A 15,589-nucleotide genomic window follows, 5' to 3' on the forward strand; every position below is an offset into this window, starting at 1 on the left:
CGGGGAAGACGACCCCGACAGGTGGGGCCCACCTGTCGGTGGCTCACGCTGCGCGCGCAGCCTGGGCCGGCTCGGTTCGGGCGGCTCGGGCGGGACTGGGCCGGTTCGGCCCAAAACGGTCGGGCCGGTCCGGTTTTCCCCTTTTTTTTTTTTTCTTTAGCCTTTTCTCTTTTTTTTCTGTTTTTCTTATTTCTTTGATATCTTTTGATTTTGAACTCCAAATTGGTCCAAATAAATCCCAGAGAATTTGAAAAATCATGCTCTACCATGATACAACTTTTGGAAGTAGTTTCTCTTCAAAATAAAGTATATAAAAATACATTTGCCCTATAAATGCCTTTAGGGCCATATATCTATTTAAATAAAATACTTTTTCAACTCCAATTAGTTAACCAAAAATTATGGGATAGCTTATATATGCATTAAACCCTTTTTATACATCAACCCTATTGGTTTGAAAATCCAAAGGTTACAGGGATGTAAACAAAATCTCTTAAAGCCTTTTGTGATTCCAAATTTGAATTCAAACATGCAATTGTGGCATGATGCTCATGGGTGCAATGCACATGTAAAGGTTTGAAATTTTGGGATGTTACAGCCAGGAAGTGGACCCATAGCCAAGAGACCATATAAGATGGCTGTGGACGAGTTGAAAGAATTGAAGAAGCAGCTAGCTGAACAGTTAGCGAAGGGGTTCATCCGCCCCAGTTCATCACCCTGGGGAGCACCTGTCCTGTTTGTAGAAAAGAAGGACAAGAGCCAACGGATGTGCATTGACTATCGTTCACTCAACGAGGTGACGATAAAGAATAAGTATCCTTTGCCCATAATCAATGATTTATTCGACCAGTTGAAGGGAGCTCAAGTGTTCTCAAAGATCGATCTGCGATCAGGGTATTTTCAGCTGAAAATCCGGAAGATGGATATACCCAAGACAGCATTCACCACTAGGTATGGACTGTACGAGTACACCGTGATGCCTTTTGGTTTGACCAATGCACCTGCATACTTCATGAACATGATGAACAAGGTGTTCATGGAATTCTTGGACAAGTTCGTCGTAGTATTCATCGATGACATACTGATCTATTCCAAGAGCAAAAAGGAACATGAGCAGCATCTGCGCATGTTTTTGGAGAAGTTGAGAGCGCACCAGCTGTACGTCAAATTCAGCAAGTGTGAATTTTGGTTATCAGAAGTCAGTTTTCTTGGACACATAGTGTCAGGAGCCGGAGTAGCCGTTGACCCAGCTAAGGTTGCAGCAGTTACAGAATGGGAGGCACCGAAGAACGTCGGAGAAGTCCGTAGTTTCCTTGGACTTGCTGGTTACTATCGGAGATTCATTGAGAATTTCTCCAAAATAGCGAAACCCATGACAGAGCTATTAAAGAAAGAGAAGAAAGTTTCCACGAATTGAAGAAAAGGCTAGTGTCCGCACCCATCCTTGTTTTGCCTGACCTACAAGAGGATTTTCAAGTATACTGTGACGCCTCACGTCAAGGATTGGGAGGAGTGTTAATGCAAGGAGGAAGAGTTGTAGCATACGCTTCGCGGCAACTAAAGAGCCACGAAGGCAACTATCCCACTCATGACTTGGAGTTAGCATCGGTAGTGCACGCCCTGAAGACCTGGAGGCACTATCTGATGGGAAAGCATTGTGAGCTGTTCACGGATCACAAGAGCCTGAAATATATATTCACCCAGAAGGAGCTGAACCTGAGGCAGAGAAGATGGTTAGAACTGATAAAGGATTATGACCTGAATTTACAATACCATCCAGGCAAGGCTAACGTTGTAGCCGATGCTTTGAGCCGCAAGGGCTATTTGAATGGAGTAACAACTGGAGAGTTACCACCAGAGTTGTGTGAACAGTTCAAAGACCTCAGGCTGGAAATAGTACCTGAAGGTTACTTAGCCGCTTTGGAAGTGCAACCCACACTGCTAGACAAGATTAGAGAAGCACAGAAGGCTGACTCAGAAATTAAGGAAATAAAAGAGAATATGCTTACTGGAAAGGCCAAAGAGTTTCGAGAAGACGACCAGGGTACCATATGGTTCGGAAGACGCATTTGCGTACCGCAAGGTCCGGAAATCAGAAAGTTGATTCTGCAAGAAGCCCACGATTCACCATACTCAATCCACCCTGGAAACACAAAGATGTACATGGACCTCAAGGAAACATTTTGGTGGTCCGGATTGAAGCGTGACATCGCAGAGTTCATTGCCTTGTGCGATGTGTGCAGTAGAGTTAAGGCAGAACACCAGAAGCCAGCAGGGTTACTGAGACCATTGCCTATACCGGACTGGAAATGGGATAAAGTTGGCATGGACTTTATCACCAGGCTAGAAATTCTTAATAGATATATAGAATTCATACAAACTTTATGTAAGTATCAATGTGATGATACAATATTGTAATTTACAATACATATGTTAAATATGCAGGTACCAATATGGTGATACACTAATGTAATATTACAATATAGATGACAACATTTACTATAATTATTTACAACAACATTTGGACATAAATATAGATAATATCTATTTTGGAGATAGGTAAACTAGCTTGGGTCTCCATGAATATCATTTGAAGTAAATTCAACGATCATGTTCTCCGTGCTCATTAGGTCCTCGGACGTTTGGAGTGGCAGGTTGTTACTTGGTTCCTCCATAATGTCATGCGAACAACCAGCTTCCTTTGAATTGTCGGATTGGAGATTGAAGTGTGATTCAAATCTTGGTCCGTGTTGAGCATGTCACTTGAGTCCCACGGATTGGAGGTACAGATCTACCAGATGACGGGGGTTACGACACTTCTTTGTGATATGCTTGTAGCACCCACATTTCTGATAAACATTAGATTTATCATATTGTGGTTTGAAAGTACCTTTTCCCTTTTCTGATACACGTGGCTGAAAGTTCTTGTTGCTCTTTTTCTTGCCTTTGAAGTTTGTGGGTCGTCGAGATGACTCATCAAACTTGTTATTTTTCGAAAAATTGGCATGCACTTCAGGCAAAGGTGCAGTGTCGACAGGGCGCTGATGATGATTCCTCATGAGGAGTTCATCATGCTTTTCGGCTTGAAGTAGAACATGGATAAGATCAGAATATGTTGTAAATTGGCGTGCATGATATTGTTGCTGGAAGATCCTATCGGCCGGAAGCATGGTGGATAAGGGTTTTTCAATCTTGTCTGCTTCAGAGGGTTCCTTCTCACAAAATTGCAACTTTGAACAAATTTTATGAACGGCATGAATGAACTCTCCAATGGATTTAAAATCTTGTAGACGGAGTTGAGTCTATTCATGTGTGGCTTCAGGAAAAATCACAGCCTTTTGCCGTTCATATCTAGTTTGAAGGGCGAGCCATAATGTGTACGGGTCTTCATCCATAAGATACTCTAATTTGAGATCAGAATGGATGTGGTTCCTTATAATGTATAAAGCATTATATTTGTATAGATCTGCAATGGGCGCTTGTCCCTCCGGAGGGGGTTAGATGCCGCTGAAAGATTGCAGGTCGCAAGGCTCACTTTTACGTCCATGCCCAGGTTGGGTAGTTATGGCCGTCGAGGGCGAGTACATCGAACTCTTTGCCGGTCATTTCGTCCTACATGGGGTTGAAAAAATATGGATTTTTTCAATTACTGGTGGGTAAAGCAAAACCGTTGTGGTAATTGTTGTAAATAAAATCGCAAAAATGTGTGAAATTTAAGTGAGGTTAAATTCATATAGTGTAGACCTCAAATAACACTTTGAAGATAATCACCAATTAGTGGTGTAGATATGTCAGCTCTACGCGAAAAATTCACTGCTTTCAATAAGGTGTATGTTCACACGGAACATTCAACGCCATTTAGCACTTTACCGTTATTGAAAGGCTGTAGCACCTTGTGTTATTTTTTAATTTAATATTAGAAGAGCACGTTGAAGGTAGCCATTGTGTACATCCGACACAATGTAGACCTCTCAGCACTACGCGAAATAATTCGTCACTTTCAATAAGGTGTATGTTCCCACAAAACATTCAACGTCATTTAGCATTTTACCGTTATTAAAAGTCTATAGTACCTTGTGTTTCGCATATATTAAATTGAGATAGTCACGTAATGATAATTTTTGCTTATTACGAATGGAGCCTTTTCTTGAATCAAGTCAAAATGTGCATATTAATGCCATTTGGGACTTAATCGATGAAACAAACTCTCAAAATTGCAAGAAATAAGGATCTCAATTGCAGAGGCATAAATATCACATGTAATAGAAAATGTATATCATACAAACATATTAAACATGATAATATTTACATAGACAAATATGTCTTTGTATAGGAATCCAAACAGAAAACTATTGGAATGCAAATAAATATAAGTCCAGTGACCTATAAATAATAAATAGTGCTACTAATAAACAAAAGTCTGGACCAAATCGCAAATAATGGAGAATTCTGGGCTTTTCTGCAATTCGGCCTTGTGCTAGTGGAGGGGTGGCCTTCTGCTTGCGTGGGAATTCCTAGGCTGGGCCTTGGTGGCCTTTTGGGCCGGCCTAGGTTGGGGCAAGGGGCAGACCGAGAGGGCTAAAAGAGGTCGATCGGGGTAGGCAGGTAGGGTTTCCCCTAGCTATCCCACGCACGACAGCGCCCACTCACGATCCATTTTCTCCTGTTGCAGCCGCCTCCCCCAATCCCTTCTGCTGCTGCTTCCGTTGATCCCCGATGCAGCTACAGCAGCCAACCCCACCACCATGATGCGATTTAGAGAGAGGAGGGGAGGCCGACCGCCTTCGCGTTGGTGGCGCGGCCCGGCGGGATGGAGGAGGAGTCGGTCTGAGGCTCCTCCTTGACGGTGAAGCCCGGTTCCGCCGGTGTTGGCGACTGGAGCGGCGGCGTCGCGCCGTCCCTTGTCGGGCACGGGCTGTACCCGTGGACCGGGCAGAAGATGACGTCCGGCAGTGGAGGTGCAAGGGCGGCGTCCGTGGAGGCTATCCCGTGGCCATGGCGAGCAAGGGGTTCACACATGTGGTTCCAGCGGCGTCGAGGGTTCCAGCGATGTCGAGGGATCCAACGGATTCGAGGGTTCCAACGGCGTCTCGGGATCCAACGTAGTCGCCCAAGATGAGTTCGCCGGCAACGAAGTGTTCCGTGGTGTAGGAACACGAGAGATCAGACAAGATTGAGGGCAAATTGTAGATCGTCATCTTCTTAACTTTTTGTTTTCTCTTCCTGTTCTTGCTCTAATGGCAGAGTCTAGCGTGCGTGATAACGTATTTAGAATGAAATGATTGAGAATGAATCTGTGATTTATACAAGGAGAGGAGGCGTCTGTATATGCACAGGCACCCCAAGATTTGGGCACAGGCGCCCGCTCGGGAGAAAACGTGAGAGAAACGTGCGAAATTACAATGTTAGCCGTTACTAATTAACTGTCGTTATTGCTAATTGACACATGCTTAAATCTAATTGATCACATGCTAATTTAATCTTAACACTACTAATTGCCTCCATTTGTTACTAGCATAAGACACCATAAAACTCACACCAACAGTTCCAGTGAATAATTGACCACCTAAAGTGCAACAGCATGGCACTGGCTACAGGGCTCAAAAACATTTAACTCGACTGTTGAAGGAACTTTAGACTTGACGTATGTTTGGATAGCCGACAGTGCTCTATGCGCTTCCATAAGTGCATCCTTCTTCATTGGCCAGCATCTGACAGTTTTCATGACCGAGCATCTAGGCGCACCATGAGTGGTGTCCAATGTGAGGCGCTCGAGTGACATTGCAGACTCGAGAATATGACAGGTCAACTCAATCAAGCTCTTTGCAGATGAGAAATTGGTGATTCGGACACACTTGAGCTTGTAACTATGCTTCTCTGGCATCTTCCTCAGATCCGAACGATCTTCAAAAATTGAGCCACGCTTCACATGTAGCGATGCCTAAAGATGAAAAAAGCAAACTTGAATTAACGATTTCTGTCAGTTACCAATGTTTTGCAGGACGGACAATGACTTACATTCAACTTGAATGTCTCCAGGAAAGGAGAAGCATCAAAAAAGGATGACAGAGAAAACAAATCATAGGTCTGTCCACGTCCAGAAAGACTAATACTCAACCACTTGAGGTGGAGGAATTTGCTAGGCATTACCGGCGTATTAACCGTCTGCAAAAAGGGGGGAAATGTGCTTTAATTATATTCCACTGCATGCCTGCTGTAAAATAATTAATTCTAAGCATATTGCTGACAGAAAGTTCATACCTCAGTGTTTGAAACTAAGCTAAGAGTCTCGAGATTTGGCATGCTGGATGGAAGCTCAGTACGAGCATAAAAGGCAGCTCCAGGACATGATCTGTAATATTTTGTAATACGCGGCGATTCCAAAAGTGAGAGTTGTACATGGGGGGCTTCTTGAATGATAACGCTAGATAGATTTGGAGCTTTGCTCTCTAACACTTCCAGCCCAGTGCAAGCGTTCACCTCAAGGTAGCTCAGCCGCTGCAGGCAAGGTATTTTCAGGCAAATAATCCCACTGCAAACCCTGAGTACCAACTGCTCCAAAGAGAAAGAATTAGAAAGAAGACACTCTAGCTTACTATCGGTAATAGACACGCTACCCAGCTGTATTCTTCTCAAGTTTCTCAAGGAACCAAGTCCGATTGTGGGATCAAAGTAACAGCCGACAAGCTTAAGATTACGGAGTGACTCTCCAATTTCATCAGATAAAAGTGAGCATGGAAAGTTGTACACTGTATTCTCTCCATGCAGAGAAATGTTCAGTTCTTCAATCCCTGGTTTAATAGTATTCCGAAGCCAGCGGTCGAGATCAAGATGAGAGAAGTCTTGATTTTCAACATCAAGATGACGGAAGTCTTGATTTTTAATACTATTCCAAAGCCAACTGTCATCTAGAAACTTGACTGCCTTCACTCCAACGCCTGAGTGGTTTTGCAGAATGTGATCAACTATGCTGGTGATGTCCCTTTGTGTTTCTTTTGTTAAGCCCAATGTTTCCCTACTGAAATCGAGGTTAGGGCGGCATCTCCAGGAATGCAAAAAGGTCTGAGACACACAGGCAGCTCGGGCAGCATCTTGAATTGGCATTAAGGAATGTATACGACACAAGATATCCTGCATGCACATGTGTGGGAGAAAAATCAACAGCGGAATTGTAAAGGCAAACACAGTAACATTATTTCTATAAGGAAAACAATAGAACTGTACAGAGTCACCTGAATGCACAAAGTAAACTGAATTAGAGACATCTGAGAGTTGGAATGTAATTGTGGAGAGTTTATTGAGCACTATATACAGAGTTTCCACCTGAAAAGAGTTTATAGGTGGATGTGGATTTACAAGATGCCAATATATGGTTCAGTGCAGATAAACATGAAATCTGTTATTTGCATGTCTCAGGCAGATTCTGCATATTTTGTGTCAGCCAAAATGCAGGGAATGCCAAGATACATGGGGATCTAGACCCAAGACAGTTTTTTCTTTACAAGAGTAGAAGTCCACAAAATAGTAGCATTAGAAGATAAGTTCAAAAACTTCAAATTGCTACCATCGGTCAACCAATTTGTGCAGGTCAAGCAATCATGGTTCGAAATAGAACACTATAGCCCAACTATAGCTGAAGCCATTGATTTCAAAGACTACGATATTGTCAATTTTTCGCAATTGTAGCTAACAATGCGATATCGCCCACAAAAGTCGCCATTTGGGTTAGCCACAACTTTTTAAGCGCTTGTCTGTGGGTCGAGGCTACTTCATTTCCCTTCACAATGGAGGCCCAGAAAACTACAAATGATACCAGTAACTCGAAAGTCTTAGTCCTAATCAATCCCAAACCAGGCCACCATTCATCTCTAAAAACAGTTGCAGCATCCTACTCCCTCCGACCCAAATTAAATGACTTTTATTACATGTATCTAGACACTTTTTAGCCATAGATAATTCATATTTGGACAAATTTGAGTCACTTAATATAGAATGGAGGGAGTATGAATGAAAGCTTACTAGAGATGACCGTGGCCAGCGGTTTCATGAACTAGTTGGCATCTACTTAAGATAACCAACATCACACATTACGACCCATGGTTTCTTGCGGAGGCTGCAACATGAAGGCCGCTAACATAACATGACCGAGAAAATATTCATTCTTTGTTCTGGATTAGTGCAATCTATGTCTCTCTGTTGTGTTGGTTTACTTCAATATAAACTATGTAATAATGAACCATTGAAGGAATGCTTAGTTGTTTATTGCTGAATGAATATAATGTTGATTATAACTGTGACTATGTTGGTTGATGGAATGATATGACGTTTATGTCCATGAAATTTCATTACTCCCTCCAACCGGTATTACTTGTCTCAAATTTGTCCAAATACGGATGTATCTATGTGTAAAAAACGTCTAGATACATGTAATATTTCGACAAGTAATTCCGGCCGGAGGGAGTAGTTCCATGTTTTTGTCATAATTCAGTAAAAAAAAAACATGTTTGACAAAACCGCATAATGACATAGCTCTACTCTGAGACCAGCGCTAAATGTATTAGCCAACTATTTAAAACCTTGAGTAGTCATACTGAGCAATGTAAATCTTCCAACTAATCAATGTTGTACCTCAGGGAGATCTGATATTGAGTATCCCTTTATTTGGCCATCCAGAGAATGTTCATCATCATGTCGACCCTTGCTTTTTGCACATGAAGCAATAGATCCATCTGCGAAACACCGTCATGGTCACGAAAGAATGCACACAGAAATCTAATTTTGTTCATATTAAAATTAATCTTGTGTGTGAAAATTAGTTAATCCAACTAATCTTGAGCGCAAGAATCAGAGCGTCTAAAAGTTTAGAGACCACAAACTGTTTCCACGTAACAGTAAAAAATGTTAACGTTAACTAGATTTTTCGGGGTTTTTTTTTGCGAAGAGTACAAACTCCCTAAATCAAATATTCCGTACTAAAATTTACAGTAGCTGCTAAAAATTAGCCCGTTTGGATCCCAGCTAATAGTCTCTTAGCTCAGCTAATGCATATGTACCATGTATACGAAGAAGCCCTAAGGCTATATGGTTAAATAAACAATGCTCAGATCGAACCTATTGGATTTAATTATCGCAATATTGAATGCAAGAGAAATATGATATGGAGGGACGAGATGCTGCTACTTACTACGGGTTTGGATCTGCCGCCGACGATTCCGCCGCCGCCGACGCTTCATGGACATAAGCTGATTCAGCTTCAGCAGCCCCATGACCTCGGATCGGATCGGATCAATCGGGAATTCGAACACAGTCAAATCCGTTTTTGCAGATCGCGGCTGAGGGATCCCGGTGTTGGGCCAACAGCGGCCTAGGATACAAGGTTCAGGAGGGTCCTGGCGGCGCGCGTGTGGATGTTAATTAATAGGAGGGGAAAGGGCAGAGAAACTTGTCCAAGGCGCTGTCAGCATGTGCGACCGTGAGGGACACAGAAATTGAATCTGAGTCCGAGTCTGGTCGTACAAAGATCGGACAGGGTGTTACAATCATACGTGAGGTAGTTTCGGCAGAGAAATCCACAGGCTTGCCTTGGGTCATGTGGCGTGACGTATAGCTGGCCAACAGGCCGGCACGGCCCAAGGCTGCCAGGGCCACTTATAAGTGGGCCGTGTCGTGTCGGTCCGTTTCGGCGAATCACAGGTCTAGCCTGGCCCAGGCCCGTTAGCTGCGGCCGTTAGCCCGGCGGGCCTTACCGCCAAGTGCGTCCCATGTGGATTTTTTTGTTAACTAGCTGAAATGCCCGTCGATGCCATGAAATTCTCTATATCTAAATAGAGCCAACCCACTACCTGATTTTCATAGTTTCTCAGAGAGCCATGTCATCGTTTTTCTTACGGCAGGTTTGTCCCAACGCACTCCATCGTCACGTACACGTACAACTCTCTTTTCCCGTGATATCGTATGTTCCGACGATATGGGCCCTTTTTTTCTCCCCGGCCCATCTCCACCCGATCCCCCGGTCCATTCCCGCTCGGGCGCTTGCGCTTCCCAGCTTGACCTCCATGACTCCATCATCTTCCTCCTCTGTTCGTTCGAGCGTTTCAGAACGCACCCACCTGCAGCCATGAATCGCCGCCGCAGCCTCAAATCTCATCTAATTAATTATATTGTATCTTGCAAAACCGATAAAAAGAAATTAATTCCCATCGCTTCATGAACCGATTCAGGCCACTAATAATCCGTCTCTCTCTCCTCAATTTCCATTTGCAACCGGCACGCCCCAGATGCCGGCCGTCGACATCAACCTCTCGATCTCCCTCCGCAGCCTATAAAATCAATTTCTGATCGCGTCAGCTCAAGCCCCTTTCCATCCTCTCTCAAAGCCCTCTCCTAATTTCACTTCATAGCAATAGTAGAATCCATTCCTGGCCAGTCCCTCTCCATGTTCATGTCCTCCATAATTCAAGTCGTGCATGTCCTCCATAATTCAAGTCGTGCAGAATAATTTACCGGAGGAAGCAAAGCCGTCGTCTTCTCATCTATAAAAGCCTTTCTTCTCAATTCGGTTCCATCTTGCTCCGCCACAGCTGGAGCCACAACCCAGGTCGCATTCCTTGACGCCAACATCTGGCCGTCAGCAAATAAAGCTATTTCCCTAACTCATGTTCTTAGTTTTTTCAGAAGACAAAGACCATAAAGACAGATGTGGATTCGCTTGATCGCTTCGACATATTCTTCGGCACTAAGATATTAGCAACACTACATGCAACAATCACGATATGTACAATTAGCATTCAGATTTATTCTTCTATTTTTGCATTTGGCCTATCTATATGCTCAACTTTGTTGGATTTACGTTGTTTCTTCAAGAGATGATAATGGTTGGCCATCAGGAATGTAATTGTGGGTTTATATATTTGAACTTGCGAGGAAAAAAAAATTCAAATTCATCAATGATCCATTGGTTTCGTCACAACCAAGATGTGTGGATTGCCACAAGTAAAAATTTCCTTTCGTGCGAATTTGTTTCTTCGTTTTCTTCTTTACAGTAGTCCCAACGACATATTAGCAAACTAATTTTGAAACCCACATGTCTAAAATTATGTTTCAATTGTTCCAAGCCCCATTATTGAGGCATCTCTATCAATTTCTCAAGACACGTCTAGAATTTATATGGAAACATTAAAATATCGACTGAACTTGAGCATGTGCAAATTAGGTGTCATTTACATTTTATCATTTTACTTTACGCACTTGTTTTCAATAAGTTATATCTATATAGATCTCACGCAGGCCGCAGCAACGTGCGGGGTATCATCTAATAACAAAAGCTAGGGTGACACGAATCAACATCTGATAGGACAAGCAGGGGTGACATGTGTCAACATCTGATTGGCCAACATGTTAAATTTGAAATATTAGGCAATATTTACAAGTTTAAACCAATTATAGTTATTTAATATGCTCAGTTTTTTTTGAACGCATTTACTATGCTCAGTTTTTACTGAGTTTGGCCCAATCAAAACCCAAACACACAGTTCCAGGGCATATGCCCTACGTGCATCGTACGATAAGCAGTTCTGGCCTGCAAATACCGGCATGGGGTGTGTGATCCGGCCGAAACGCTCGGCCCAGCAGCCCCGATAGACCCGAACCAAACCGAACTCACAAAAACCCCCGCAAAATCCCCTAAAAAAAAAAAGACACGCCCGCAAAAATCCCAACCAGCGACCCAGTGAGCATAGATCAGCCGCCACCGCCAACCAACGTGACCCGCCGCCGGCCCCCACCGCTGCTGCGGAAAACTCCGGGCCGCTGCTGACCACCACCGCCAGGTGCGATTCCCAGCCATGCCTCGCCTCATCTCCCTGCTCCCCTCCCGCTCGGGCCGCCGCCGCCTGCTCGCCATTCTGTCGAACACCTTCTTGGCGTCCACCCACGCGCCTCCCTCGCCGCTGCCGTCCCGCAGCTCCCCCATACCGCGGAGTCCTACGCCTCCGTATCCGCCGCCGCAGCCGACATCGCCGTCTTCTTCCGCGACTGGTTCCTCGTGCCCCGCGCCGCCGAGCCGGTCTCCGCCCTCGACGCAATCTACGAGGCCCTCGCCGCGGAGGACGCGGCGGCGCTCGAGGTGCTCGCGCTCACAAAGGTCCTCGTCCTGTCTGCTTCGCCACCGCCCGCGGAGGATCCCCAATGAAGACGCGCTGCTGCTGCTCCGCCTCAAGTTCTTCGACCGGTCCGGCCGCCGCTTGCGCTACCGCCACACCCGCACCGTTTACCATGCCGTCTTCCGCCTGCTCTCCCGCGCGCGCCACTCCTCTGTGGTGCTCGACTGGCTCCGCCTCTTCTCCACCACGAACTCCTCCGCCTCCAGCCGGGCTTCCACGGCACGCTCGTCGTAGGCTACGTCGTCGCGGGCAACCCTCGCCGCGGGCTCAGCATCCTCGGCCGCATGCGCTTCCATGACTTGCAACCGACGCCGTTTCCTTCCGATCCTGGTCAACTCGCTCGTCGCTAGGGGATTTGGAAAGGGAAACGTACGCTGGAAACGTCAACGATTTGGATACTTGCTGGGCTTTTCAACTTACAAGTACTCCCTCCGTTCATATTACAAGTACTCCCTCCACCTGTCATGGTTTTAGTGTTACGGAGCAGTATATATCTGTGTTGGATACGGGCTGTGCTGGGCTGCACCAAGGTCCAGTCCGGGGCTGGGTCCACGGAAGCTTGACGAAAAAGTGTGGAGAAAAAAAAAGATGAAACCTTGCGTATTTGTTAGATAGGTATATATTAAAACAGACAAGAGAGCATCCATTGTATCCTCTCTGACACCACTCCGGCGAGGCGACGCCCCTCTCCCATCCAACCGATGCAACGAGGCGCGCCAACCCTCCTAACACCCTCATCAGGTCCCCGGCCAAGAAGATCCAGTCAAGGACGGTGAGCTCAGTTCATACTGACGACCCACACCTTGCCTGCCTTGTCGCCTCGACATGCATACACTGTTGGAGTTAGAGAGGTTTTCGAGCCCCCGCTTGGGAACGTCGCTCCGCCGCCGCGGTAGGCGAAGGGGTGGTGCACCTATCTACTCCCTCTCCCATATTATTACTTTCTATTACATATATCTAGATTTTTTTAATCATAAATACATACATCCTTTGGTACGGAGGGAGTTGTTCTCTGCATGCGCTAGCTTTTTTCACTTATCCTATCTGGATCTTTTCTTGCAGCAAGTGCACCTAACAACAATAGTGTTAGTGTTAGTCTCGTAGTTGCTATTTGCAGTACACATGAAACTCATCTCTGTCACTATTACATATAAAGGCACAAATTTGCACCGTTCTATTTGCAGTTCTATTACATATAAAGGCACAAACTTGACAGAAAAATCGAATCTGCACCGTCCAAACACTCCTACAGAAACGGTCGAAAAATAATCGCTAACGGGACGCCCAGGCGAACCGTCAGTGATGACATCATTGGCGGGCGCAACCCTGACCGACAGTGATGTGTGTTTTCGAGATTATAAAAAAGGGCAGGCCACAGGCCCGCGTGTTGATTAATTCATCAAATCACAAATCAAATATCACAGCAAATCTGTATATACAACAAATCACTAAATATCCAGCAGTAGATATTTGTACAGATCCTATATACAATAAAGTTCGTATACAAATCTACTCGCCAATCAACTTGCTTGCCAAAATTGCTAGCCGAGCCAGCCACGAACAAATCTGCGAGAGAAAGAGATAGCTTTAGAAGAAGCCAGAGAAAAATAGAGAAGGAGAGAAGCAAGAGAGGGAAGGGAGGGAAAAAGTATGTACCGAGGAAGATGGAAACGATTCCGGGGGCAGGCGGGCTCAGGGGCGGCGGCTTCCTCGTCTCCCGACGGCGGATCCCCGGAGGAGGCAGGGACGGGCTCCTCTCCACGGTGGCGCTCCATGGCTGTAGAACAATTGTTCCTCCACGACGACCTACACTGCAAAAGAGAGAAAATCAGAGAGGGAGAGAAAGAGAGAAGAGGGAGGCCGGGATCCGGCGGCAGCAGGGGGGTCGGGGCGGCGGATCCGGCGACGACTGGTGGCCGGGGTCGGGGCCAGGTCGACCGGAGGAGGCAGGGGTCGGGCACGGCCGGCCGAGGGAGGTCGGGGCCGGGTCGGGGGCGCCAGATCCGACCGCGGGCAAGGTCGGGGGCGCCGGTGAACGGCCTCCAAGCACTGCCGCCATTGTCCTCCGCGGCCGCTGCTGCAGGAGCTCGAGGGAGGGGAACGCGCGTGGGAGGAAAAGAGAGGCAGGAGTTCGAGGGAGGGGGAGGCGCTCGGGTAGGGGCTCGGGGAGGGGAGGCCGGGAGGGGCTTGGGGGAAGAGCAGAAGAGAGGGAGAGGAGGCGTCGGGACGGAGAAGGAAGAGAGAAAGGAGAGAGGGTGGCTGCTGGGAGGGGAGAAAATAGAGGGATGAGTTGCGCGTAGGGTTAGTCGGATTTTATAGCAAATAGGAATGTGGTGGGTTGAGTATCAGTGGTGGGCCCGGCCAAGAAATATGGACTAAATATAATTCTTTTGCATATGAAAAATAAAAAAAAGGATTTTTAAGCCAAACATTTGTAAATATCATTGGCAACATTATTTGGCATAACAAGACGCACCTCTGTGCAAGAAATTGATACATATGCACTGTTTTGACGGGCCTCAATTGGGTTGGTTGGGCTCCAAAAAAGCATCAGTGGCGGGCCTAGAGCTACAAGACTCGTCACTGACAAGGGAAGACATGATTTTTTTTTCATATTTCATATAATATAAACAGACATGTGTAAATCTCTTTGGCGATATTGTTTTTATGACAAGACGCACACATGTGCAAAAAATGGACATTATCATGAACTTCGACATAGAAATGAACAAAAATTTGGTCATTTGGGCTTAAAACCCGAAGTTCAACTATCAAAAATAACAAGATTGTACCACATATGTCATTTTTAAAATGTTACCATATGATATTATTGTTCGATCATGTTAAGCAGGAAAAAATAAGAATTCGACAAAAAGAATCACATTTTTTCTGATTTATTATGATTTAGTTATGATTATTTAAAAGGCTTCGACCATCAGTGTCGGTGGGCCCGCACGCAACCGTTACTGATAATAGGGACAACATCATTGGCAGGCGTGATCGGGCAACCGCAAGTGATGTGCAAAACATCAGTGGGAGTCGCGCTACGGACAACCGCCACTGATGATTCTCGCCACGAATGATACGACATTAGTGGCGGGCGCCACATGCGCCCGGTATTGATGTTTGGCGGGTCGGAGATGGGCAAACCCCTGTCTATTCATCAGTGGCGGGTGGGGATGCGACCGACAGTGATGCTAGTCATCACTCACGGTCGTTTCGCACCCTCACTGATAGGCCATGAGATATACTTCGTTTTGTACTAGTAGTGAAATCTATTGATCTAACGGTCCACGTTGTTTCGTTCTCCCTCCGCTAATCACGCCCATCCCGCACGTCTCCCTCGGCCCTCGCCATCTATACCTATCTAAAAAATACGGATTGTTCCCTTCACCGTCGTCTGTCAAACTCCCCCAAAAAAAATGTGG

At 45.6% G+C, this 15,589-nt stretch overlaps 1 protein-coding gene and 1 long non-coding RNA gene across 3 annotated transcripts; both read right to left on the reverse strand.

The window, feature by feature from the left end:
- Positions 1–5,279: 5,279 nt before the first annotated feature.
- LOC100833336 lies at positions 5,280–9,507 on the reverse strand. Of its 2 annotated transcripts, none has more exons than XM_003560713.4 (5): positions 9,185–9,507; positions 8,629–8,729; positions 6,262–7,323; positions 6,019–6,165; positions 5,280–5,941 (listed from the first exon to the last, which is right to left on the reverse strand). In XM_003560713.4, exons 1-5 carry the CDS (start codon positions 9,264–9,266, stop codon positions 5,567–5,569), a joined length of 1,767 nt encoding a protein of 588 aa, XP_003560761.1. In that variant the 5' UTR covers positions 9,267–9,507; the 3' UTR covers positions 5,280–5,566. The 2 variants fall into 2 exon arrangements, with proteins under 2 accessions (XP_003560761.1, XP_010227692.1); XM_010229390.3 differs by having other exon boundaries at positions 6,262–7,131; positions 9,185–9,501.
- A 3,824-nt stretch (positions 9,508–13,331) lies between these two features.
- Positions 13,332–14,425, reverse strand: LOC104581567. The gene is made up of 2 exons (XR_729584.3): positions 13,818–14,425; positions 13,332–13,727 (listed from the first exon to the last, which is right to left on the reverse strand). It is a non-coding gene; the product is annotated as an uncharacterized LOC104581567 (long non-coding RNA).
- Positions 14,426–15,589: the final 1,164 nt, after the last annotated feature.

The sequence above is a fragment of the Brachypodium distachyon genome, chromosome 1, assembly GCF_000005505.3.
Source record: "Brachypodium distachyon strain Bd21 chromosome 1, Brachypodium_distachyon_v3.0, whole genome shotgun sequence".
NCBI classification, from domain to species: domain Eukaryota; kingdom Viridiplantae; phylum Streptophyta; class Magnoliopsida; order Poales; family Poaceae; genus Brachypodium; species Brachypodium distachyon.

Bases quoted from the DNA above. Each gene is read 5' to 3' on its own strand.
- LOC100833336 (XM_003560713.4), bottom strand. From the start codon at position 9,266: ATGGGGCTGCTGAAGCTGAATCAGCTTATGTCCATGAAGCGTCGGCGG. The intron at 7,324-8,628 runs GTACAACATTGA...AACTCTTTTCAG, and splicing joins CAATATCAGATCTCCCTGAG to GTGGAAACTCTGTATATAGT. The intron at 6,166-6,261 runs GTATGAACTTTC...CCCTTTTTGCAG, and splicing joins GCTTAGTTTCAAACACTGAG to ACGGTTAATACGCCGGTAAT.